This window comes from Protopterus annectens, chromosome 9.part0, assembly GCF_019279795.1.
Source record: "Protopterus annectens isolate FY-2018-M chromosome 9.part0, PAN1.0, whole genome shotgun sequence".
NCBI lineage: Eukaryota > Metazoa > Chordata > Ceratodontiformes > Protopteridae > Protopterus > Protopterus annectens.
The window spans coordinates 1,509,471,169-1,509,499,121 of record NC_056743.1 but is presented as its reverse complement, the minus strand read 5'-3'; the positions used below and the strand labels follow the sequence as shown (position 1 = coordinate 1,509,499,121).

At 37.7% G+C, this 27,953-nt stretch overlaps 1 protein-coding gene across 1 annotated transcript in view; it reads right to left on the bottom strand.

Moving 5' to 3' along the window:
• Positions 1 to 27,953, bottom strand: part of NIBAN3 (niban apoptosis regulator 3) — an 828,390-nt gene that overhangs the window by 315,239 nt on the left and 485,198 nt on the right. The window contains exon 5 of the mRNA XM_044084452.1: positions 21,705 to 21,872. Within this exon, the coding sequence (XP_043940387.1) occupies positions 21,705 to 21,872 (168 nt within the window). The remainder of the gene's footprint in view (positions 1 to 21,704; positions 21,873 to 27,953) is intronic.

The window sequence follows — 27,953 nt, the reverse complement described above, 5'->3', positions numbered from 1 at the left end:
AATAAGGGCAGACTTAATTAACTCTGAGAGCACCTCTTTTGGAATCTGGCCCTTAGGCTGCAGTCCATTGGTAAATATATTAAAATGTATACTTAACCACATAATAAGTAAGATGGCAATGAGGGGACAGAAAGACAGAAAAGAATTACTAAATTATATAGCAAGTCCACATGAAAGGTTTCTAGGGAAATGTTTGAAATTAAATATGAATAAATCATACATTATGTACCAAGGCACAAATGATAAGGATTATAAGTATGAACTGTAGGTAGGTAATAAAATGTAGAAATAACTAAAATATAGGAATATTAATAGATAATGAGTTTGATTTTTCTTACCAAATAAACATACTGAATGAAGGAAGGAAATATTTCACTGCAATTTTTCATTTAAAAATAAAAAAATTGGAAATATTAATACCTATAAATGCACTAATGATATCGCAATGTTTCCGACAATGGTTTCCAAATAGGGTAGTTGTTAAATGAAATAGTTTTCACTGAAAAGAACCCAAAAACATTTTTTTTTGGAATCCGTGAAGGTAGCAGATATCTTCAACAGGTAGACACAATTTTTTTTTTTTTAATTTACTAGTCAATAATTTTTTTTCTATTTTTTATAAAAATGTACTGTTTTCCAATACCACAGCAATCACAGTGATATTGTAAATGAAAACTCTGTTTACCAGGTGAAGTATTCCTCAAACTGTTTTCAGATGTAATAGTGGAAAATACTGTTTCAGTAATTGTAAGCAATTTGCAGAAAGTTCTGACCTTTGGCATGCCACAACTGAACTACAGTATGTGCAGTGTAACGGGAAAAAATCAGAAGAAGATGATAACAACTGTGACCTTTACTTGGCTTTGCTACAAGATTACAAATGGTCACCAGGTAAACCTCCAGTGTCACACATGCTGCAAACAAAACTGTAATACCATTCATTACAAAATTCACACATAGAGATGAAATAAAGAATAACACTCTTCCAGTTTGATTAAAAAAGTAATTATAATAAATTATTCACATGTATGATGCAATTCATTAACAGCAATGTGCTGAGAGCTGAAGTTTCGATGTGTGGAACAAAAGAGTTACAATTATTTAGGAAGTAAACTAAAGGTCATACATGATGATGACTGAAGATGGACAAACCTTCAGTAGCAACAGAAAGAAATTGCTAAGAATGGAAGAGGTGCTGCTGAACTTGTCTGATATTAGTGTGCCTCTTACAACGGCTAGAACCATTTGCAAAATTATGGCCACATGTATAAGACTGAACTGGAGACAGTATCCAATCAACTGCTTGCTGACCCTCCAAAGAATTCAGTTTCAAAGCTGCCCTGAGAAAATGTTATAGGTATATTAAAATCACATAAAGGTGAACCTCCCAGTTATAGAAACCTGATAAGAAGATGGCCACAGGTGCTAAAACTGTATTACTGACATCAAGATATGTTGCTTACATGTGCTGTAAATATGATATACAGCTACTTACTATCATCAAGTTATGTTGTTTGTAATCTTAAACAAGAGAGGATGTAGTGATAAAAGCATTGATGTAAGGAGTACATTACATCACATAATCAAGTTTTTTGTTTGTAATCTTAAAAAAAAGAGGATGTAGTGATAAATGCACTGGTGTAAATAGTATATATTACATCAGGTAACAATGATGGTACATGAACCGTTTTTGGATTTTTGGTGAAATCATGTAACAAGAATTATTTCCCACTCAGATAATAGTGCCTGTTCATTTAGCAACTTTGAACGATCTTTCTTAAGACTAAAATTATCTATTGTAATAACACACCTATGACTTTATTAAGCAAACCTCACTGTAACTGCTGTTAGAAATTGCAAGGGTTACAAGTAAGAGGAGTAGAAAGACTAATGTTGTGTATTATACAATAGCATGAGTAAAGCATGCCTAAGCAACTAATCAGAAATCTCAAATCAGCAAGTCCCTAGGAGTACATTAGTGTGTAACTCAAGGAGATGCAATGGGCAGCTTATAATAATACCCCAAGAGCAATCTTTTGTAAGTATATTTTGCATACCTCAAAGAGAAAACATTGCCATCATAAAGAATTATCTGGCTTGTCATGATCATTAGACAAAGTCCATTAAAAGAAGCTTGCTCAAAAAAAAAAAAAAAAAAAAAAAAAACCTGCTCCAAGAGAACTTCCAAAGGGCCGCTATAACTAATAAACAGATTTAGGCATATACATTCCTTACCGAGGGACCCAAACAGTCTTTACATGTATGATAAGGAGTATTGATTAAAGTAGCCCCACAGTAAAATGCAGTGAGAAGCAGACAAGCATCACCAATACATCTCAGGGTAGTCCTGGAAATGCTTGTTTTGTACCTCTGTCTGTGCCTAACACAATGTGTACTGTACTGGATAACACAAATAACAATCTCAAACACAAGATGGCAGCAAAAGGTCATATGGCTTGCTCATATTAAAAACAATATTCAGAATAAAGCAAAACAGAATAAAATATATCAACTCTTTTAAATTTCAAAATGCAAAACTGGGCAGCTGTACAAATATATCCACCTGAGCAGGAAATGTTATCAATGGACAGTAGTTGTAAAAACAAATGGCTAGAAAATCAATGAGTGTTATTAAAAGACTGATTTTATTACCACTGTATGATGATAGTGATAATACATGATCAAGGTAAGGGTTATGCTGGTATTTACTGATTTTATAGTATGGACTTGGTCACTTGGGCAGCATACTTGTGTTACAGCAGGCTTGAGTAAATCTTAGAATAACCCACACCTAGCTCATGTATTAGTATTACAATACTGTGCACTGCCATGTGTGAAGTTATATGGGGAGGGTCTACAAAGTGTATAGCCAGCATGATTCCCGATGGGTGACAGTCTTGGGGGTGCACCATGTATTACCATTCCCCTGACAGCTTAACTCAGATGTTTGCAAACTTAATTTAACCAGAGACATCTCCTGAGTCATCCTTGATAACAGGCACTTGTGCCTAGTGGACTTAACCTGTTTAACAAATATATAACAAAATATAATTCTATTCCTTGGCTACCCACAGTTCCTTTAGACATTAATTTATTGTATAAGCTCCATCTGTAGCTTGCTGCTGTTCCCATCTCTTTGCAGTCAGTGCATGATGTTTCATAGCAACTGGGAGTAGTTTTCTAACTTTCTGCTCAGCTAAAGCAGAAAGGGGTATGTGTATGCTTTGTCAGCATGCATGTGCATGTGTTTGTCTATCTGTCCTTGTTGAAAGGGACACACAGAATAGGTTCATAAGTAAGTACTAGGCAATCAGTCTGTAGACTATTACATCTCTAGCCAATAACTAGGCAGTGACCAAAGGTGCAACTCAATCCGCATGCCTTGAGGTAAACACCTTTAACCGCTATGCCAACCCACCAGAAGGAAGTGATAATGTTTAAAAAACTAAGAACAACAGAAACAGAAGGGAAAGTAGAATGTCAGAGTCTGTTAGGGACTCACAGCACCTTTCAGGTAACATTTGTAAGACATTTCATAGCATAATGAAGGTTGAAAGCAAAACTAAAGAGGATTATTAATAGCAAATGGTAGGAAATAATAAAAGGGCAGAGGTTTGGACAACAGGACTATATTTATGTAGCTTACTGAAAAAAGAAAGCCAGGAGGATTTCTTGAGGTATTTGATGGGATGAAAGGGAAGGAGAAGAGCAACATTTAATAGTAGCAAGAAGGAAGATTTGCACTGGGAGTAGGGAGGTATAAACTAAAGGAGGAGCAAACTTCTCTGTGCAAAGGGCTCCATAATGAGAAGAGAAGACGTAACTGAGAAATATTAGCTGAGCTATAAATAAGTAACTGGATTTGTGTTATCACTGCTAATTAGCAGTGTGTGTGTGTGTGTGTGTGTGTGTGTGTGTGTTTATGTACAGACATTTTGAAACATACATAAAGGACTACTTCATTTCTGTGGTACAGTGGTCTTCACCATGTATTCTTATTTGTGCATTGTTTCTTTATGGCATAAGGCAATATTTGGCAGTACCTAAAAAAAATGCTGTATAACCTTTCTGTGTCCTGGCATTCCCTTGTTCTAACGTAAAGACCTATGCTGATTTTAGACAAAAAATATTTGCTGACAGCTAATTCATCTGTTTTATCAGTCTGTCTAGTTTTTAATACATTTTGCATGTAAGATAATGCATTGTTTTCAAGTATGAATTTAGAAGTTATTGGCAAGATGCACAAAATATGGTAACAGCCAATAAATATAAGCCAAATAAAAGTGTCCTGGGTAATTTTCCCCTGGTAAGTATGACAACCACCTTGAGTCTCATCTGAAAAGCAACCACTGCCTAGTGGGACTGACCCAGACAATATAGCATAAAAGAGCAATTAAAAATAAAGTATAATTATAAAATATCTGTGAAATGATAGAGAACAATAAATTGATAGATATATAGATCGACAGATAGAGTACTTTAAAATCATGAAAATGTAGAACTGTAACAAACAGCACATACATTTTAATCAGAAAAGTGAAGTAAATCATTACAATAAACAATGAGAAAAATGATCTTGTGAGGATTTAGGATATTCAGGCAAATGGATAGTACAAGGAAAGTTGTCAGCCTAACTAAAGATAATATTTATATGTAAGCTCCTAAACCAGTACTTGTGAGGGGAGGCATCCCAGGCAATAGAAAGGGAAGGGACTACAAAGGGTTGATGGCCCGGTAGAAAAGGTTCTTCTTTCCCAGTGTACTATAACATTAGTTTTAAAGATGTGATCACAGTGGCAGACCCGGAGCAGGTATGGATGTGGGAGCTGCTGCTGTCCAAGCACTAATGTCATGTCAGCAGTTATTCAGTACTAGACAGGCTCAGCTCTTGGTCCCTCATTTTCTTTTCATGTTCTGCAGATTTAGAAATGCACATATGAAGCTGTGAACACTGAATTATGGAAAACAGGCAAATGTCATACAGACATCAATGGAAAAAGCAGAATCCACAGAGGTTCAGAAAAAGGTGATAATTCTTAATCTTTTTATTTGCCCTCACTCACCCCACTGTCCACAACATCTGAATGACTCTTTGTATTTCCAAACCTTGCTTTACGCTTCAGCTTTTTCCTTCATTCTTTCAACACATTGTGATTAGCCAAGACTACATTGAAATTACTGAATTAAACTGGGGGAGTCGGGGGCCTCTAGGCCTTCAGAAACCATGGGATTCTAAATACTCCAAGGTGCATTCTAGAGATGTTTTCTATCTTTTGATCAAATGATAGCCTGAAAAAATTTGACTAAGGAAAGAAAGAAAGAAGGAGGTCCACAGCTTAGTATTCAAAGATGACAAAAATATGTTTTCCCTATAAATGAAAAAGGCAAATGCTTACAAGGCTACGTAAACCATATGTGGAAATAATGTTTGGCTCAATGTTGTTGTCTTTTGGCTTTTCCCGGTTAGGGGTCACCCACAGCGGAACTCCGGTCCGCTAATGATTGGCAGTAGATTTTCACGAACGCCGAGGTGCCATCTCGACGTTCAACCTTCAACGAAGGCACGCCCATTTATGCATGTCTTTTGAATGCCCACCCAACCATGAGGAGGACATGCAGACTCCACACAGAAGGCACTCCCCACACTCCAGCCGAGAATCGAATGGGAGAACCTCTTGCTGTGAGGCAACAATGCTACCGCTGCACCGCTGCACCCCACTAACTCTTCAAAAAGATACTCATCTTCTATGCACCTGTCTGTGTTAGAGTGAGATGAAAGTGAAAAAACAAATGGCCAGAATCATAAATTTAACATTGCTGCTGCTCTCACTCTCTCTCTATATATATAGAATTAGCATGCTTTGTCACTTCACCCCAAAAGACACCTTCTGTGTGTCCCTCTAATATCACACTAGAATAAAAGTAAACAAGAGAGATGCCACAGTAACTTATTTCAATTTGATGTTGTCAGGCATATACAGATAGTATGAATCCTTGCCACTATACCCAAAAGAGTATCATCTGTATACATGTCTGTTTACTTCTACAGAGTATACTGCCTCCAGATAAGCTATAAGGATCTTCTCTGCAGGCCTCTGAAGTCTGACCATGAGGAAAGTTAAAGAAAAACTCCACCTTCTCCTCAAAGGTGCCGGAACCATAGGGGAGGGGGAGGGAGCACCCCCCCCCCACACACACACACACTTTTACAGTTGCAAGATGTGTAAGATCATGGAGTTTTTTTTAAGGACCCAATGTAGGACTCATGCGTGCATGGCACTCTAACGTAATTTAAACACAAAAGTGTGTGTAAAAACTGTCCACAGCATTGCACACCTGCTGTCAGAGTCAACACCCGGTAAGCTGGCTGGTTTTATTCATTAAGTGGTGAAAGTTCTGTTTGTATTTTTCTGCTGTAAGAAAGCCCTGTGTGTGTGTGTGTGTGTGTGTGTGTGTGTGTGTGTGTGTGTGTGTGTGTGTGTGTGTGTGTGTGTGTTTGTGTTTCTGTGATATCACTGTTATGGTTCACATTAATGTGTGTAGAGAAACAGGGAAACACTGCCCAGTGGATATAGCAACATTTGCAATTCTTTTTGTTCAGTTCTGTTATTACTAGCCCAAATATAGGCATGTCTGACGTACCACATATACAGAATCTTGAAAGCAAGTCTGTTAATTAAGCTAGTGTTACAAAAACTAAAATTGGTTGTGTTTTCTTTGTCAGCACGTTGCACAGCATTGTACATTTGGTTTTCCCAGTCAATTTACTGTAAGGCTGTACTTTTACAGTTAAAATACCATGCCGTAATGTTCATCACTGCAGTGTACTAATAAGCAGCAAAGAGTTTAAATACTTTTATTTACTTTATGATAAATCAAATGCAGAGTCACTGCAAAAACATAAGATGCACCATTAAAGTTGCTCAGCTTGGCTTTCATCTGTTTTTTCCTGCATATATCACTGCAGAACTATGCCTAGTAGCACTAGTAGTGTTTAGTGTAAAAGCACAGAAAAAAGCATTCTAAAATGTCATTACCTTGAAATTAGTGGCTTTAGAATTTAATCAAATATAAAACAATTTCCTTGAAGAATGTCTACTCTCCTGTTTGGAAATTACCTACTGTGGCTGATAGCTGCATTTGAGAATACTGTTCACACTGTCTTAAAGCAGAGTTCCTTTAGTTGTCCAGATGATGGAAGAATTTAGAGCCGCTGACATTTAAGATACTCAGTTACACTGATATGATCCACTAATCCTGTATGAATTGTAAGAAGTACTCACCACTTATAATGATGCAGTAACCTTTAAGGTGAAATGCTAACTATTCACTTGAAATAATGAATTTCTCTTCTGAACAATAGATAACGGTGAATTTCTCAGATATGACCCAATATTTTTTTGTTTAAGATATTCATTACAAGTGTGCCTCATACTGCACAAAAATGAATACTACGTAAAACTAAGAAAGATGCTCTCTGTCATACCATTGCAGAAAGAACACCTCATAGAGTGTTCTAAAATATTTATATAATAGCGCAGGATGCTGTTTTTATGTGCTGCTCCACATTTTAGGAAAACTTCATTTGGTCTCTATGCATCCACTTAAAAACGATAAGACGGAAAAATGAAACACTGGAAAAAGAAGAGTAAGAGAGAAAGAAAGCTAATGTTTTTCAGCTATTCTTGCTGATTGCCATACAATGATGGTATCCCTCTTGTCCTCTGGATGGATGGCTTTTTAAAAAAAAGAAAACAAAATTATATTGAATTACATAATTGTTCATATTATGAAAAAAAAACACTTTATAAGTCATCTGGCTGGGAAATGGCCTTCATAGTAGAAAACATTTACCTTCTGATAAGGCTAAAAAATAATGATTATATTGTTTAACAGTTAATATTTAGTCAACTTCCCAAAGGCTATGCCTTAAGACAGGTGCTGGATACATTAAGTATTATTAAATAGTTGGCTAAGTACAGCTAAATTTAAGAAATAATTTAGGACTAGAAAGAACTGAACAAGGTTATACATAGGCTGTAAGGAAGGTGTGTGTGTGCCTTACTGACTTATAACTGGTGGTTAGAATTAACTAGGTTCAAACCCTGAACCTTAGGTACAAGGACCTGCATTCTCTACCCATACCACCACGTGTGATTCAGGAAGTTAAAATTTGTGGTTTTGTGAGAAAATCAGTGAGAACAGAAGTCACTAAATAATGATAGCCTTTGGAAACACATTGTAACACAAAACTGTATTTTAGCAACTTTCTAAGATTATACAAGCAATATTTAAAATGTGCCCCTGGTTTTGGGCCTTTGCCCCCCCCCAAAAAAATACATTTTGGCTTTTTCCACATTTCTTCTGCTGTGAAATTGAGAGATTTAGTTGTGTTAAGTGTACGGGTGGCCATGGTGGTGCAGCGGTTAGCGTTGTCACCTCACAGCAAGAGGTTCTCTGGCTCAATCCTTGGCTGGGGTGCCTTCTGTGCAGAGTCTGCATGTCCTCCCTGTGGTTGCATGGGTTTCCTCCAGGTGTTCCAGTTTCCTCCCACATCCCAAAGACATGCTGTAGGTGGCTTGGACACTCTAAATTGGCCCTAGGCATGAGTGTGTGTGTGTGTGTGTGTGTGTGTGTGTGTGTGTGTGTGTGTGTGTGTGTGTGTGTGTGTGTGTGTGTGAGTGCCTTCCATGGAAGGTTGGGCGCTGGGCTGGCAACTCGACACTGTAAAACTCCACTGCCAATCTTGAGTGGACAGGTGATCCGCTGTGGCGACCCCTAACTGGGAAAAGCCAGAAGAAGAAGTTGTGTTAAGTGTATGGTGCAGTGGTAGTGTTGCTTGATAGTAAGAGGTTTCTGGTTTGATTCTTGGCTTAGTTGCCTTCTGTGTGGAGTCTGTATGTCCTCCCTGTGTTTGTGTGGGTTCCCTCTGGGTGCTCTGGTTTCCTCCCATGTTACAAATACATGCAGCTGGAGCATTTCTCCCTGGGCCTCTGCTGAAAGTTGTCTTTGTTCCAAGTCGGACTTTCCCAGTAAACAAATGTTAAATAAAAAATTTTACAAGGAGCTGAGAGCTTCAGGGGAAAAGAAGTTTAGTGCTGCTTATTCCAAGTCTCTTTGTATTGATAGCAGCACAACAGGTAATAATAGCCTTAGTTTTAATGCCGAAGGCTGTGGGTTCTACTCCCACAGTATGCCAATGGATCACTGATACTGTACTGCACTGTAATTTAAAGAAAGTGGATGCTGCAGTCCTGTGAATGTCCTCCTTTCGAGGAGTTACCCAGTAACAATGAACCTGTTATCAGTTTGCCATCCATTCCCTATTGCAATATTACTAGCTTATCATTTTTTAATATAACATAGGCAATTTATTCTTCAAGGGCAGCAGCCACTTTATTTGTAGATGAAACAATGAAATATAAAGTTGTTTCCTAGCACCAACCTCTTTATTAGTTAGAGATCCCTTAAATGTGAAATTATTGACATGACTTACTTCTGCAGAGATTTTGCATATTTACTGATATTGCTGGATTGTAATGACAGAAGTTTGAGTGGCTTTTTATGGTTGAAATTTTCTGAAATGGGTAGTTTTGTCATTATTGGTTCATACATTTTGTTTAATTGCTAACTAAAAGACTGTTCAAAACTATGAATTTAAAACACATTCTGACAACTGGTAGTGTATTATACAAGGAATGTAATTTAATACATTTAGGAAGGTGAATCAAAGAATGCATACATATATGCACGGCCCTAAAATGTGTTTGAAAACAGCCCAGAGGAAAGTGTGAAAGGCTCAAAATCATGGGCAAATTTTAAGCTCTTGTTACTAAAGCAATGGATGAAGGTAAAACAGTTCACACCGCATTACCTTGACCTGGTCAAGCCTTTTGACACAACCCCCTACTCAGGTAAAGTAGAAAAGCTGAATAAACTGGGAATAAATGCTTACATCACTAGCTGGACTGTCAACTGGCTCACAGGATGCAGGAGATCAAAATAGGGGAAGAGACCAGTCACCAATGGAATCTCCCAGGGTTCAGTGCTGAGACTTTTTCTGTTTGGCATCTTCTTCTTTCAGCTTTTTCCTGGTTAGGGGTCACCACAGCAGATCACCTGTCTGCTCGTGATTGGCAGTGGAGTTTTACAGTGTCGAGTTGCCAGCCCAGCACCCAACCTTCCACAGAAGGCACACACACATGCATGCACTCACACCTAGGGCCAATTTAGAGTGTCCAATCCACCTGCAGCATGTCTTTGGGATGTGGGAGGAAACCGGAGCACATGGAGGAAACCCACACGACCACAGGGAGGACATGCAGACTCCGCACAGAAGGCACCCCAGCTGAGGATTGAACTGGAGAACCTCTTGCTGTGAGGCAGCAATGCTAACCACTGCACCACCATGGCCACCTTGAGAGTTTTTCTGTTCGGCATATACATCTCAAAAGTAAAACGAAGTACCAAAGGACTTTGGCTGGCTAAGTGTGAGATGACTGCAAGCTAGGAGCAGTTACTGAATTCCCAAATGACCTAACCATCATGCAGGAAGATTTGTCCCAAATAATAACTGGTGTCAAAATCATGATAATGCCCTCTGAGAACTGATCCAGTTGTTTGGCATTTGGGAACTTGTGTGTACAGTGACCTAACTTTTGACCAACATGTGCACAGAGTTATAAGAAAGCCTTTCTATATTGCACAACTTATAAACAAATTGATTGTGAACAGCTCTAGAGATGTTGTTGTCACCCCTTACAAAGCTCTCATTAGGTCAATCATTTTGTATAATGCCCACTTGGCATGTATCTGCCCAGCCTCATGCAACAATTGGAATATCTTCAGAGATACCTTACTAAAAGGATACAAGTCCTAAACAATAGGTCTTGCATGGACCACCTCAAAGATTTATTACTATACTCAGTATCCTACAGAGTGCTTAGAGGTGACATGTCTGGCATACAAGGCATCCTCCAATCTAATACAGATGGACCTACTGAACATCAGCAAGTCAAATGTCATCAGAAATACTCAGTCCAGGTATCTAAACTGAATGTTGTGGAGAGATGGATATATATCACAGAGACTATCACTGTTCCAGAACAGACTATTCATAAAAATAAAACAAAGCTCATATGTCCATATTCAAATGCAACTTGGATCTAAGGATGGGTAATAGAAAATGTACTGCAGGATTGCCCCTCATGTCACTAAGGATAGAGGCAGTTCCTAAATGCTGCATCCCTTACATGGGTTCCCTCAAATTATCTTTGGTATGATCACAGTTATTCTCACTAGGGCTAATATACAATTATCAGCCATGAGATAGGTAAGACCAATCAGGAAATGTTAATTCAAGCACCGAAGGGGAATTGGCTAAGCTTAATGTCCTCCAGGTGAACCTATGTTGTAGTAGTAAATAGTTATATAATTGCCGTTTTTAGATCAGTAAGTGCCCCTCTCACCCTCCCCCCTGTCTTCAACAGCTTCAGGCATTTATACTTCTCCTACAGTTTAACTCAACATAGTTAAAGGAAAACTCCACCTTCTCCTACAATTTAACTCAACCCTTAGGGTGCTTTTAGGTTCATAGGTAGGTACTAGGCTATTTGCCTGAGGGCATTTATAAGCCTAGCCAGAGTGTGTCGGCTTTCACCGCCCCACTGATTAATTAACTGATCCTCTGTCAAGCAGAGCCAATGAAGTGATCCCAGGGGTGTATTTTCTGATACCCATCCATTCGTCAAGGTTTCTCTTGAAGAGTGTTAGTGAGGACTCTGCCTAATGTAGTTTGGAATTTTGTTCCAAAGCATGGGGAGTCTCCGTGACAGGAATCTATCTCTCCAGCATGTTCTATTTATTGTTGTGGTGAGGTTTAGCTCACTAGAGCATGTGACTCACAGTGACTTGGATTTCTTTAGGTGGAGCATGTCCATCAATTCTGAGTTGGACATGGCTTTATAAGTCAGGCAGAGATTACCTCTGAGCAAGCGATATGCCACTGAGTACAGTCTGAGTTTTTTCAGTCAGGCTGCATAGGACATATGTTTGAGGCCAGTAATCCTCTTGGTGAGGTACTTTTGTGGTCTTTCCAGCTGTTGGAAGTGTCTTGTGAGGTACATCCCAAATGGGGTATTGTACTTTATGATGGGTCTAATGAGTGACGAGTAGAGGGGCACTATAACCTCTTTATTTCTAGATGTGAACCCTTTAGTAATTAGATGGGCCACATAGAAGGATTTCCTAACTACTTTGGCAATATGATTGTCAAAGGACAGATTACTATCTACCTGGGTCCCCAGATCTCTTATTACCTCTTCTCTATTAAGGGGGCTGCCACCTATGTGGTAATTCGTGGGTGTTTTGTTTTTCTCAAACGGGATGACTATGCATTTTTTATCTGGTTCCAGTATGTACCAGACACCTGTTTGTAACTTGTAAAACTTTCATTTCTTTGCCTTAAAATCAAAGGAAGGGAAAGCCCACCCACTTTTTATTAACTTAACTTCTCCCCACCTGTATGACATACCACAGACACAGAAAAATGTGCAGTTTACCCTGTTAGGTACTGCTGTTGATCTTAGATGTGCAATTAATCCTGCTGATGTCAAGAGCACAGCAACTGCTATAAAAAAGAGAGAGAGTTGTGAAACCGTTTTCCAATGTCTTTATTGCAGAGAAGAGAAACAGTGTCAGTACAGCAAGTTGATAGGTTTGCCACCTGTCTCTTTCTGCAGACCAGAGCTGCTTTAAGCAGTTCTGTCCCAGTGGGGGAGACAAAAACAATGGTAAATATGTTGAAATTTTACAAGAAAAAATGTTTTCTGAATCTTCTTTAAATGTGACTGAAATATTTAATAGTACATTTAAGCCATTTTAATATCCTGTAAAGTATTATAAACAGCTAACATTGTACATCACAGAGTCTTTATTTTGGTCATAAAATAAAAATAAATTATTATTTTTGTATGATGATGGCATGGTTTGTCCTGCAGGTTTACTATCATAATTTCGAATGAAACTCGGTCGACCGCACTATGTTCGACAACGGAAAGTCAAACACAGCAATGTCGAACTTCAAAAGCAAGTCTAGGAAAGCGTTTTAACATGGGTCGAGATATTGGTGAGGTTTGTAGTTCGGCAATAGCAGTGAACCCCTATCTCGACCCATGTTAAAACCCGTTCCTAGGCTTGCTTTTGAAGTTCAACATTGCCGTTTTCGAATTTCCGTTGTCGAACATAGTGCAGTCGACAGAGTTTCATTCGAAATTATGATAGTAAACCGCTCAAGGATTATGGTTTGATTGAAGTGATTCGTATGCTGCAAATAAATTAAGGTGTAGCAATGGAACAGAAGAGAGAAAATGTAAGGCATTTCTGCCTCAGGTTAAAAAACATCTAAACACAAATTCAAGAACAGATATCTTTTTTACTTTGCTTGTAGAATACTTTTGAGCAAAAATCGCAAGTGCATTAGCACATTTCACCAACATTCAGGATAGCAACAACAACAAAATCTTCCTTCTGCCACAGACATTATGAAGTAGCAGAAAGAGAGAAAGACAAGTAGCTGGCATATCTATCCCCTGGCAGCAGTCAAAAACAAACAAAAAAAGGACTTTGGCTTACTGCAGCAGTCAAATCTACCCCCCAGAAAAAAAAAAGTACTTTTGCTGACTGTAGAAAGCCACCATCCAAGCATCAGCCTCTACAGCAATGAATTCGTACACCCCAGGTCTTTGAGTGAAGAGAAAAACAAACAAAGAAAAATGGCTCAACTGGTGCCTTTCTATACTGGCTTTTTGGTATATAGAAGAGCTTCAGGGACTAAAAGATCGTATTATGTAAGACTTCGTGCTCAAGGCAGTTGCCTCCTTCGCCCCACCCTTGCTACATTACTCGTAGCAGAACCATAGCCAGCCTTAGCCATAGGCCAACTAGGCGGCTGCCTAAGGCGCCACTCTAGCAGGGGCGCTTTTCCTGTATTTCTCTGGGGTAGGTAGACCAGGATGGGGGAACCAAGTGGTGTGGGGGGTGGCGCATGGCACCCTTTTGCCTAGGGCACCAGTTGACCTAAGGCCGCTCCTGAGCAGAACAATTCTTTTGAAGTGCAGTACTACCTTTGACACTTCAGGAAGAGTGTGGGGGAGGGTCTGTCAGTGCTCATAACCCAGAACTACAAAACAATAATCCTTACAAAAGCCCGGAATTTAGCTACTTTCTTTGGCTAGAGATGTAAAATTGCTCTGAATGGCTTGTAACAGACTCTGAGAGGAATTTATATGCTGGTCATTTAGGAATAAAATTCTGCTACAGAAGGTGTGAAAGATTCTGTGACTCACACTGTTGCCATTGCATCTCTATGGATTTGGAAGACAACATAAATTCCTTATGTCTAGCATGACTCATATAGAGGGGACTTGAAATGGATTCTGGAAGGGGAAAAGAAGGCACTAAAATAAGATCACATTAATATGTCAGTCCCTTTGTCAGCCATTTTATGGAAAAACATGTTAAAATTTTATAAGAAGCACCTGTAGTTATTTTAGTTCATTAAATAGCCCAGAAAAAAAAGATACAATGAAAAAAAAAAACATTTTTGAGTTCAAAGGTGGAGGTTTCCTTTAAGGGAAAAAAAAATATCACACTGTTCCTAGCCTCCAAATAAGCTGGATCAACCTTTTGAATATACCTCTAATCAGGACCAGCTTTAGACTAGGAGACACCAAAGGCAGAAGTTGAAGGTGAGACCCCACTACTAAGTCTATGTCAAAAGTCCCTTATATAGCTGGAGGAATGGGTCACTAAGCCCACAGAAGCATTGAGGATCTAGATGCTCTGTGTTGCATTTTTATACCTTATTTTTGAAAGATAATTGTATGTTAAATATTTTTACTGCCATCCAGAATTATATATGTGCCTTGAACAGAACCCCCCCCACCACCACACACACACACACACACACACACACACACACACACACTACACATTCTACATATTTACAAGCAAATTAGAAGAACACTAATTCACCTATGGCATGTATTTGGGGTGTTGGTAGAAACCAGAGCACCTGAATAAAACCCACAAAGGGACAACAAGGACATGCAGACTCCACATAGGAGACACAACCAACAACTTAACTAAAGAACCAAGCACAGTATTGTGGCAACACCACTCACTGCACTACTCTGTCAATGACTTGTTCACATAAATCCTGCCCACGCCTATGACAGCCACTTAGTGGTACATTGCTGAATGATATGACGTCTGAGATTCAATGTCTGCAATACTTAACTGCAGTCCTCAACAATCTACCAAAGACCAACAAATTGTACAAGAAACAGACTAAACTATGAGGCAAAATCAGTGACAGTCTGCAAAATTAGACATTCAAGAGCTCTGACTGTATCTTAGCACTATTTTACTCAAAGAATTGTCACAGTAAAAACATTTCTCACACAACACATAGCAATCCTACAATGACACAGATCAATTACTATACACCTACTTTGCCCATATATACCTCAAGCAAATTTTCAATGTAAATTTCCTACTATCTTCTACCCCTTAGTCATTACTGCTAATTCCATTGTCTGTACTTGCCCCTAACAAGATTTTTCCCTCCAGCAAAATTCCAGTTTAAACTCATTACCTTCTATATTTACCTAAACTTCAGTACAACTTTCTTTGTCTATCACGTAACAAATGTACACACTATTTGTCTTTCCTCACCACCTCTTTACCTTTTCTCATATCTCCTATCCATTAATGTAAAATTGTAATTTGACATTCTAAACCTCACTGTATATGCAAATCTGTCAGTATGTAATGACTCTGTATTTTACTGATTGGATATTTCTCTTGTATAGCTGCCTTCCAGTTATTTTATGAATAATTGTAAGTTTAAGCTTTACATTTTTCTTTGTTGTATAAAACTGTCTACTTTGTAGCTGGTGCTTTTCTCCCCATGCCTCCTCTGAAGAGGAATTACCATAGCTCAGTCAGACCAACCCAGTTAAAAGCAATAAATATATATCGTTATTTATTTATGCAAATATGAACTGAGCAAATGACAGCAGGTCATTTCATTCACATATGGCCTCCTGGCCTCTTACACCAATCAGTTAAAGTCACTTAGTTGACTGTGCATGCTTCAGATGTCTGATAGTAAAATGATAATGGTTACATTAATGCATTCTTGTCACACATAAAGCACACAGCTTGTATTCCAGGTGTTTTATTCAAATAGACATTAGTCCTGCAAAGACTGAATTACACCAGCAAACAACAGAGAGTAGGTATGTGGTATGAAACTGCCATGATTTAAAACACTAATGATTACATTAACGTATTTCTGTTTCACAGAAACAGTAGTCACAGCTTGCATTCCAACTTGCTCCACTCAAATACATATTGTTCCTCCAAAAAACTGAAAACAGCAGGGCTAGTCATTTCAGTAACAGACAACCTCTATATCCACTGTCTACTCAGAGTATTTGGCTTGACCCTACCAGGTTTATAAATGCTTACATTAATGTACTTTTGTTTTGCAGAAGCAGCAGTCGCAGTTTATATTCCAGCTTGCTTCACCGCAATAGACATTAGTCCTACAAAATCAAGAATTACAACAGCATATAGTAAGTAGAGCTAATCATTTCATCCACAAACAGCCCCAATACCCATTGCCCACCCACAGTATTTGATCTGACCCCTCCATGATAAAAAAAATGGCTATATTAACACATTTGCATTTTGCAAAAACAGCAGTTATAGCTTGTATTCACGTCTTCTTTACTCAGATACTTGCAAATCCTACAAAATGAGAATTATAACATAGTAAGCAGAAGGGCCAGTCATTGCATCATTTTTATCCACAGATAGCCCCATGAAGAATTACCTACTCCCATTATCTGGTGTGACCCTGACAGGCTAAAAGCAACCTTATCTGCTATAATCCAGAATATAAAGAAGTAACCTTTACATCAATGCAGCTCACTCAAGCTTTTTCAATGCTTCATACTAAACCTTTGGCCTCCCATGGATTAATCTCATGGCATTAGGATGCAGATCAACCCAGAACCACTTTTGGCAGTATAGAAATATTCGGATTTTTATTCTCACTGAAATCAATACTAAAAATCAGATCACTACTGTACTGCCAACAGCAGCACAGTTGCAAGGTAACCCTGTGTGTTGTTCTGTGCTCCCCCAGTAAATCCACCACTGGATCATAGTTGATTTCAAGTGAATTGCAAATAGTTATGGGGTTATGAGAGGCAAGGTCAGGTATAGTGGTAGTAATTATGCCGCACGGCAGGGTGCATAGGTAGAGGATAAAGAAAGGATGCACATAAGCAGTGTTATGCCTATAGCTGTAATCACTGCCCCCTGTGAAATAGGTTGTTAAGATTCTCCTCCCACAAATACATTTCTAAGAAATAGTGCTTATGTGATCCTCAGTAACTAAGTTCTCTTTCTTTCTAATCATGTCCTATCTCATTCTTTACAAGAGACTAATCCTAATGATAATAAACTGCTCTTTTGCTAACTCTCCATTCTCCATAACTTGTATATTATATTTATATAGCAACTAGACATGTTAATATTGTAAAGTGAGTGCTGCATTCTCCTCCCAAGCCCATAGTACATAGCCCCCCCCGTACATTACAGCACAGTTGGAGCTATCAACTGACTTAAGCTACAATGAGGTGTTTTTTTACTTGATACATTGTCTACTAGTCTGTATCAGTATTTGCTTTAGAAAATTTACTTCATGTAACATTTCTTATATATAATGTCCACTGCAACTTGCTGTTTTTTTGCTGTTTGTTGCCTTAGGGTTGTCTCACAGAGATTCCATTGAAAATTGAAAGTAAGGCCTCCAATCTGAACAGTCACAGTTTACACACACACACACACACACACACACACACACAATATATATATATATATATATATATATATATATATATATATATATATATATATATAAATATAATGTGTGTGTGTACTGAGTTTAAAAGAAACACCTAAATATCTATGTTTACAGAGTTACCCAGAAACATTGACTTTGCAAATGACAGCAAGCTACTAGCCATGTGCCAAGCAACAATCTTGGCACATGCAAAACTCACATTAAAAAATGCAATAAAACAAAATTTTTGCAGGTGGCCAATCCCTGCAGGACCCCTGTGTTGGGGGGGGGGGGGGCTCACTGATGATTATATATACTAACTCCAGGATTGTACAATGTCAGGGAAAGGGCATATTTCTCTACCCTGAGAATTGTGCAGTTTGCATGCCTGTCAGCCATCTTTGTAGTCAACTAAATTTTGTTGACTAAACAGATGTTGACCAATGATAGAGCTGACAATATTAAGTGGACCCATACATATATATATATATATATCTATGGGTCTACCTGAAAATGCCGAAATTTCTAAACGCCGACGACGAGAACGCCGACACTGGAAGATCGACAATGGAGAAGACCGACAGTTGAGAATTCCAATGCTGAAAATGCCGACGTGTTAAGGTAAGTGTGTGATAGTGACGGACGTTAGGGTAGGGTGCGGGTCAGGTAAGTGTGCCATAGTGATGGACTTTTAGGGGCGGGTTAAGTGAGTTAGGGTTAGGGTTTGCTGTTCAGAATGCAGGTACTCAGAAGGGCACTGTCAGATTGTTGACAGGTCAAAATGTAGACCACTTAGAATGTAGACAGAGGTAAGAAGGTTTATGTTAGAGCTGGGAATGTGTTTTTGTGAGTTTGGTGGGTTAGGGTTAGAGTAAGAGTTAGGTAAGATGATAGCTTCAGTACTGTGCATGTTTCTTGTCTCTGTTGAATGAGCCTGTCTTATGTAGTGGTAATACTATAGAAAGGGGTTTTCTAAGGTAAGGTACAGGGTTAGGGTCAGCCCCCTGCACCACCTTATTAATGTGTACTAGCTCTAACCTTAACCTTAACCCTTTCCATAAGACTATCACTATTCAGACAAACCACATCCAAAGGTATTGGTATGGTTTAGGGTTTTTTTTGTTTAATTTGGTATACTTTAGTGTAAAGAAATGTTTATGCTATTTTTTATGTGGATTTAGCTGTTTTTTTTGTCTGCATTTTGAGTGTCTGTATATTGATGTGTCTATATTTTGATAATCCTGCATTTTAACTGCACTCACACACACACACACACACACACACACATATATATATATATATATATATATATATATTTATATATTTTTTTTTTTTTGTATATTCATAAATGTATATATGTATCTATGTAAATATCTACACTGTGGCTTACTAACTGCTGAGCCTGGGTAATACACTGTTGAGATCAAGAAGAATGGTGTCTTTTGTAGAGTTGTGTCTGCTATTTATGCATCATTTGGGGCTGCCTTCACCAGGGTTTGTGTCATAAAAGAAAATATAGAAGTTCTAATTCTAAAGTAGACAGGTAAACCAGACAGGAACTCTCCTGAACAAATAATGAGAAGCAGATGCCTCTACGTATACGTCATGTCCACTACTTATTGAAGGAGTTAGATTCCTGATCATTAGGTTGAAATGGGGATGAGGAAGAGTTTCCAGAGAACGAAGTATGAATGATGAAGCCAGTTTAGAATGTGTCCTTGAAATGTGAAGTTTAGAAGGTGTCCCTAAAGTCTGGAAAGGGATTCAAGCTCCTGTCCTACAAAGGAAAATCAAGTGGCATTACCTTAGCAATATGGTAAAGAGTGAAAGGGGAAAGACTGAAACAATGTTGAACTTTCCATTGCTCTAAAAAAGACCCCACTGAAGTGGGTGTTATTTATGTGTACGGAAATGGCTGAATGCTGTCATCACTTATATGGGAAATTGCTTATATATATATATATATATATATATATATATATATATATATATAGGTCTACTCACTTTAGTTGAGTAGCCCATACGTCGACCTCCAAAATGTCAGCTGCAAAAGGTCTACAAACCAAACATCAATGCTTTACCATGTATGCACTGAAAAAAAACCTCAGCACATGCAACAAATAATATAATTTTTGCAAAGGGTCAAGTAGCCCTGTGCCCCCAGACTCCCTGCTAATTATATATACTAATTCCGAGATCACAAAGTCCCTTGGAAAAGGAAATATTCCCCTAACAGAGGATTGCTGATCTCACACACCTATCAACCATGTGCATATGTCAACCAAATGCAGTCAGTTAAACAGATGTCAACAAATGAGCATTTAGACCAAAAGCAGGGCATCCACATATGAGTACAGTTGCTTTTGTTACACATTTGCTATATCGAAAAGGGACTTTAGTGTTGTCTTAACTGAGTTATTTGCATTTTTTTATGTCTGGGATTGTCGAACAGTAGGGAAGGGAAATTTCTGTTTTCTCCACTATTGTGCAATTTAAGAGATGATATATCTAATGTAGCAGGAGTGTGGGGTTTGCGGAGGGGGCCTGCCTTCCTGTAGAAAAATTATTTTGTATTTTTATTTATTTTCAACACAGCAGGTGTTCAGCATTGCAGGTGATTATAGTGCGGCTCAATTTAAGGAAAGTTCAATATAGACTACTATCTATGTTTTTTATATATATATATTATATATACATACATTTGTGTGTGTGTGTATGTGTGTGTGTGTGTGTATATATATATATATATATATATATATATATATATATATATATATATATATATATATATACAGGATCCGTACAGATCACCGAACGGCAACATAACCGAAACAGATTCGGCCAGGCATACTTGCACGAAAGTGCTTTTCACCGAAAGGCACTTTTGCGTAAGTATGCCTGTTGTGGAGATCGCATTGCAGTGGGGATAAGGGAAAAATCCCTTTTCCCCACTGTAGTGCGATCTTGGAGTGAGAATATTTAAGTAGGGGGGTGTCGGGGGTGCAGGGGAGCTTGCCCCCCTGCAAAAGCATAAAAGTAATGTTTTATTCTTTTTTTTTTTAAAACACACTTTAATGACAGCGCTTTTTCGATGAAAGCGCTTTCGTTAAAGTGCGTTCGATGATTGTGGATTCGGACTATTGAACTTTCGTTCAATAGTCCTAGATCTCTCTCTCTATATATATATATATATATATATATATATATATATATATATATATACACATATATATGCACTCAGACACAGAGGCACACATTTATATAATATACTTATAGATATATTAGTATATGATTCACACTTCTAGACAACCTAGCAACCCACAAGGCAAACTGGGGAATCTTGCTGCAAGCAATACCTACACCTCATCTTGATAGTAAACAAAACAAGGTGACCGTAAGGGATGAGTGGAAGGACTTTTATGTGCTTATTACAGTTTTCTTCTAGTCTGGCTTTATCTCCTAGCTATTGACACTGTCACACAGTCCAAGTGCCAGAACGTGTGTCTCATCATTAAAAGTGATTAAAACTTATAGTTTTACTATATCATCATATTGACAATGCACCTTTTCAAAATACTGATGCAAAGTACAGCAACTTTTTTGAAGAAAACCTTTTACTTTTAAAACACTTTTCAAATAAAATACACAACAGACAAGAAGCAAAATTAAGTCACATACTAGTAGCAATGCGTTAATAATGGATTTTAAAAATATTTGGTCAGTCTTTGCCCTTATGAGGCCTATTTATAATCTTCATTTCTTTTATGCTAAAGAAGTTTTTTCTTACCCATGCTGTGATGACGGATTCCATCATAGAGGACTGTGTACCAAGTTTGCTGGCTGTCTTGAGTAGCCAAACATGCACAGAAATGTTTCTGGAATGGATGGAAGAGAAAAAGGTGGTACTGTGTTGGAAATGTTTCAAATGGATCATCAGACGAAGACGAGTTTCCACCTTGAAAACAATGCAAGACATTTAAAACTTGCTGAACAAAATTGCTTTCCATTAGCATTATCTTGCTATACTCTTGAAGCCACATGTATGTTCAGGAAACAGTGACAAATAAAGATTTGTGATCATTAAAAGCTTACCACATAGCTGGCTAGATGTAATGTATAAATGTTTTGTCATTTTTTGAAGGATTAGAAAATGTATTTCTTATCTGCGGTGGTGGTGCTGCGGTAGTGTTGTCGCCTCACAGTAAGACGTTGTCCTGTTCGATTCTCAGCTAGAGTGTCTTCTGTGTGTAGGCATGCATGAATGGGCGTACCTTTGTTGAAGGTTGTGCCTCAGGGCTGGCAACTCGGCACGTAAAAATCTACTGCCAATCATTAGTAGACCGGGGTTCCACTGTGGCGACCCATAACTGGGAAAAGCCGAAAGACACAACAACAACAAGAAAATGTATTTCTTCATGATTTCCATATTTCCATGTGTGGATGCATGAATTAGGAACTATGAATTTACAAGCTGTTGTACTTTTGGATATAAGTAGTAAAGTATGAAGTTTATCTTGTAAGAAAATAGGCTCACATCATAGTTTATTGTTTTGCAGACAGGTTTCGGAAACTGCAGTAATACAAAGTACACTGTCATCCTAGTTGAAGCACTACAGGGAAGAATAAATTATGAGTTTAATAACAGAAACACTTATTATTTTTGAACCAGAGCACAGCAGCAATCAATAAGATCATTAAAGCTGAAGTAATGCTGGTGCCATACCTCCAACTGTTCAGATTTTCACTGAATGTCCAGATTTTTGTCTCATATTTTAGGTCCATTCCTCATAAAATGTGTGGTTTTCTGGCAAATCACTGTGGACTGAAGTCACTAAATAAGGACATATGTTTGAATTTCAGACTTTATATCCTCCAGAAATGGCATACTAACATAAAACCTAGTTTTCTAGCAACTTTCTAAATTTATTAATAATATTTAAAATCTGTTGCTACTTTGGCCTTTTGTCCCCCCATTATTTTAGGCTTCATTTCAAATTGCTTGGTTGATAGGTAAGGTTGGTGTTTTTGATTTTTGTGTAACTGTTTAGCACAGAAAAGATGATTGCAGCCCTTTTCTTATTAAGTAGCTATCAGCGTTTCTAGATTCAGATTGGGCTAGCCATGGATTATGCAGACATAATTCAATAGCTAGCCTGTTCTTTTAGAGAGATAATTATTGAGTTAAAAAACATTATACAATAATTATTCTAAAATGGACAAAAACAAAGCTGAAAATGTTGAGCTTTAAAACAGGAACAACATCTGGTCACACAAGCAATCTAAAGTACAAACATTCATTAATATATATGTTGTAAAATACACCAAAGTTCAAGAACTTAAGTGAAACAGAAATCACTTCAAAACAACAGTAAAAACATAACAATGATTTAAATGATAATGAAAGTACGGTTAAGTATAGTAAACAAAAGTATGGTATAAAATATTTATTATAATTTTAAAATACTAAAAGAAGAAACCAATGAAAGCGACAGAAAAATAGAGTCACTGGATTATTTTCAACATGATTAAAGTTTTGTGCAAATGCCGCGGTGGTACGGCGGTAGCGTTGTTACCTCACAGCAAGAGGTTCTCCCACTCGATTCTCGGCTGGGCTTGGGAGTGCCTTTGGTGTGGAGTCTGCATGTCCTCCCCGCGGTTGGGTAGCGTTCGAAAGACATGCGTGCATAAATGGGCGTGCCTTTGTTGAAGGTTGGGCATCGAGCTGGAACCTTGGCGTTTCATAAAAATCTACTGCCAGTCATTAGAGGACCGGAGTTCCGCTGTGGCGACCCCTTACCGGGAAAAGCCAAAAGACAAACAACAACATTAAAGTTTTGTGCAAAACATTGTTTTTTTGACATAGGTTATACTATAAATTACATGAAAAATACAATAAAGAAATTAGTTGTTTTATTGAAAATCAAAACAAGTTACTAGAATGGCAGAATCTACAATGTATTGCAACTTTTTCTTTTTATGCAATACAAACTTTATGAAAAGAACTTTTATCACAAAAGGAAAAAACATGAATGTGTTTTAAGGACATGAACACATTAATCCCAGATTAAATATGGAAATCATTAGATTTAACTAGAAGGTAGGCAAGAATAACATTTGTACTAAAACAATTACTTCTGGGATATCTGGTATAAAGTAGAAGCAGTAAGTAGAATTCTCACAGACCATTCCCCTGAAGCGAGAGTAAACAGCAGACAGCAGTGTAAGTTAAAGGAGCAGTAATTGTGGCAGCTAGGAATGTTCCAGGTAGTAGTGAAAAAAGACAAATAAGAAGGGCATTCTGAAAGCATCTGATCAGAAATCAGTGGTAAAGTCAAAACCTGCAGAAATAGCAAGCTTCCACATAGAATAGTCTTATTAAAATGTTGAGATATGGCAGACCATTGAAGAGGCCAAGTAGATGTTTGAACTGTTTTAGAACTGGAAAGGTTTCTAATGACTGAAAATTTATATAACTAAAATTATTTTTCTGCATGTGTACGAAACTTCCGCATTTGATGTAAATAACTTGGTACGCTTGGCAAAGTGATAAGGTAACTTTTTATGTGACAAGTACAACACAGTGCATTCTCCTAACAGATATACGTAGGGTTTAGCTTCAGAAGAAGAGGAGTGTTATATACTGATATATAGTTTTAAAACTGATGAGCTAGCTACATTAGTCAGCATGACACATAGTACACAAGAGTTAAAAAAATTCATTTAGAAGGCAGACTTCCCTGAACTTAAACCACAGAGTGTCTCTGCCATATTATTCATTAAGCTTCCTCCATGGGCGGTACCTAGAAGACATCCTCACCAAGTAACCAAACTACTTCATATGACTGCTGTCACCATGGCAGAGCAGTGGTTGTTCTACAAGATCATCTTGGATTTTTCAGCAGCTTCACTCTATCTTTCAGGGTAAGCCAAGTTGCTCCATAAAACAACCTTATTTCTACTGCTTATTTCCATGATTTGGTTATTAAATTCACTAGCCAAAGCTCCTGACCTGTGATAGGGATGGAGATACAGTAAACTGAGAGTGTCACTCCATGAACCCGATCTGACTTCATCATCACAGTCTTGTACAATGCCTATAGTATTGTAACGAAGCACCAATCTGCTGATCAGTCTCTATCCCCTATATCCTCACTCATGAATAAGAATCAAAGATACTTAGGCACCTACTTGAGATAGTCACTATCTCCTCATGTAGGCAGAGCAGTCTGCTCTGTTCTAGCAGAGGGCCATGACCTCTGACCTGGAGATTCCTCCAGGAGATCACAATCTCATCATGGTAGAGGGGTATGCATGCCTCCTTGATATTCGCAGAACTATATTGATGGGAACTTTATGCAAACTGATGTGGGATGAGGGATCACATATTGATCAAATGTGCCCCTGTGATGGTTTACTTAAAGAATCTGATAAACTTAGCCAGAACAGGAATTCTAGGACCCACTCCTGGAGCAGGAGGCAAGGATGGTGTTTTAGGAGTGTGTTCTTAGTGACTGGGTAGCCAATGAAGCCCAGTTGGCATCAGGCCCCAAAAAAAGCTATGTGGATTCAACTTACAGGCTGACCACCAGCAGAATGAAGGGTAAAAGGCATTAGGAGAGACAACAATCAAGTGGTGGTAGGAGTGGGTTGGATAACAATAAGTCTGAGACAGAAAGACAAAGGTCATCAATATGAATAATAACAGCACAAGGTTAAATGTCAACTAAAAATAGCCATCATGTGCATTAGACAAAAGTAAAAAGAACAACATGGGAAAAGAACATGAAATAAAGTACTATAGCTATACTCAATATTGAGGATGTGGATTGTATGAACTTTACCCACTTTGGCCTCTGTTGTACTACTTGTGCTCCATCATGGAGGCATAAGTACAGCACATAAGGGTAAATATTACATACCAATAACAAGAAAAAATCACAATGGTCCCACCGGTAGTAAAACTCAACAGACTTTAATATATACACGAACAAACATCCAATATTAACGCTGACAAACTCAATTTTATGTTTTCGTCCCACAACTTCCTCAGATAAATGTTCTCTCAAAGCCACCACCTTTATATAATAAGCAATTAATTTATGACCAATGAAAACAGAAAAAAGATAATGTGTGATACAACAATGTGTGCTTAAAACATTTGAAAAAACACATCAGTCCTTATGCCATTGTCAGAGATCATTCTTGGTGGGGTGGGTGGGTACTTGTGTAAGTGTAGTAAGAATTTGAAAAGGTATCCTTGTGAAAATATTTTAGATGTAAACTTCCATTTTAAATTTTTGTATGTTAACCCAATTAGTTCAACTGATCATAACAAAATTTCAAAACTAGTAGTCTCATTAATGTATTCCACAAAACTTTTAAATGTGTCTTCATTGTCAGTCCATAAAAAACATAAATCATCTAAAAACCTACCATAAAACTTTAATCAGAATTTAAAATATATTTATTTTCCCAATGTGCCATTATAATGTTTTTTAAAGTGGGGGGGCACAGTGTGCACCATTTCCCACCACTAGCTGCTGCTGTTATTAAAAAAAAAAAGAAAAAATATTCTTTAAAAAAAAAAAAATGCCATTAAACTAAAAACTGTTCTAAATTCATTGAGTTGTATCCAAATATTTGTTAACAAAACCAACCTAACCCCACCCTATATCCATATATATAAGTAAGTAAACAAAACAAAAAAAAAACAAAAATTTTGCTTAAGCCCACTATTATCCAATTTCCTCAAAATCCCAAAATGAAAAATTCCATATATCCTTATTTAGTGTTTAAATTTTTTTTTTTTTTTTTTCCACATATTTTGTCGTGCCTATTCAAAATTCGTGATCAAGGGTGTAAGGGGGGTGGAGTAAAAGTACTTTCTACATAACAACTTAACCCGTGATTTTATCACTTGAATAGTTGAAAATGTTAAAACCTTTATAAGAACATTTAAAACCTTCTATACTAATAGTGTCAGTTAATTCCAGGCTTGTTGTTGCCTTGCCTGTGGCCCCCACCTCTTCCCTTGGTAGTTTTTTGAACAATAGTTTACAGGGTCTTTTTGCATTAGCCTTTCAGACCTATGGAGACGGGGGAATTCAGAAGAGTCATGACCATTTCAATTTGGTCCAAAATCATAATTTTCCCTATTTCCCCAACGTTTGTTGTGTTCATCATTATTATAACCATTTCTAATCCAATTTTTGGGCTTAGGATAATGTGCATGTGCCTTATACTTGTTCAAGTCTCTCTCAATCTTTTTAACTTTTCTAACCTGAACCTCAGCACACTTGTTCTCAATTTTCTTCAATAAGTCATGATATTTCACATTCTCATTGTTAATGGTGAACATTAAATCATTAATAATATTGTTATTTACCTGCTCCACCATAGCATATCATTTTTCCATTTGTTGCTCATTGTTTTTTTTACAATAGCCTTCATTATGTCAAATCCACATCTTTCAAATGCTACAATCAATTCCTGGTGAAAATCAGAACCATTGTTCATATTTTTAGGGTAGTTACAAACCCTAAGCCCCTTAGGTACTATATTAAGATGCAGGCAGTGGTTTAAATAAGAATTGTCCATCTCTAACATTTTGTATTTGTACAATAAATAATCCAAATCCACCAACATACTAGCATAGGTGCCATTTGAATTCACAAGTGGCGTTTTCTGTTCAAAGTCAAATTTAGCATTAAGCACATCTTTTAATTGCCGTTTGGTACCTGGCAACATAGCTGTAATGTTGAAAGTGAAAGTCTGTAAGTCCTTGGTTAACACGCGACCTTCCATTTGAGCGCCTCTCCCCCTCATTTTCAAATGAAATCTGTGGAAACCCATCCAAACTCACTCTTTCTACTGTATTCCTACCAGTTACAGCACTGTTTTCTCCACACTCGCTCTCAGCCATCCCTTCATTCAAAGCTAAATGGCTTCTGGCTTCCTGGTTACCAGGCAAAGGTAGTGACGAGGCCAACAAAACCATCGATTGGCTGATGGGTGTAAGAAGCCCCACCAGTTGGGT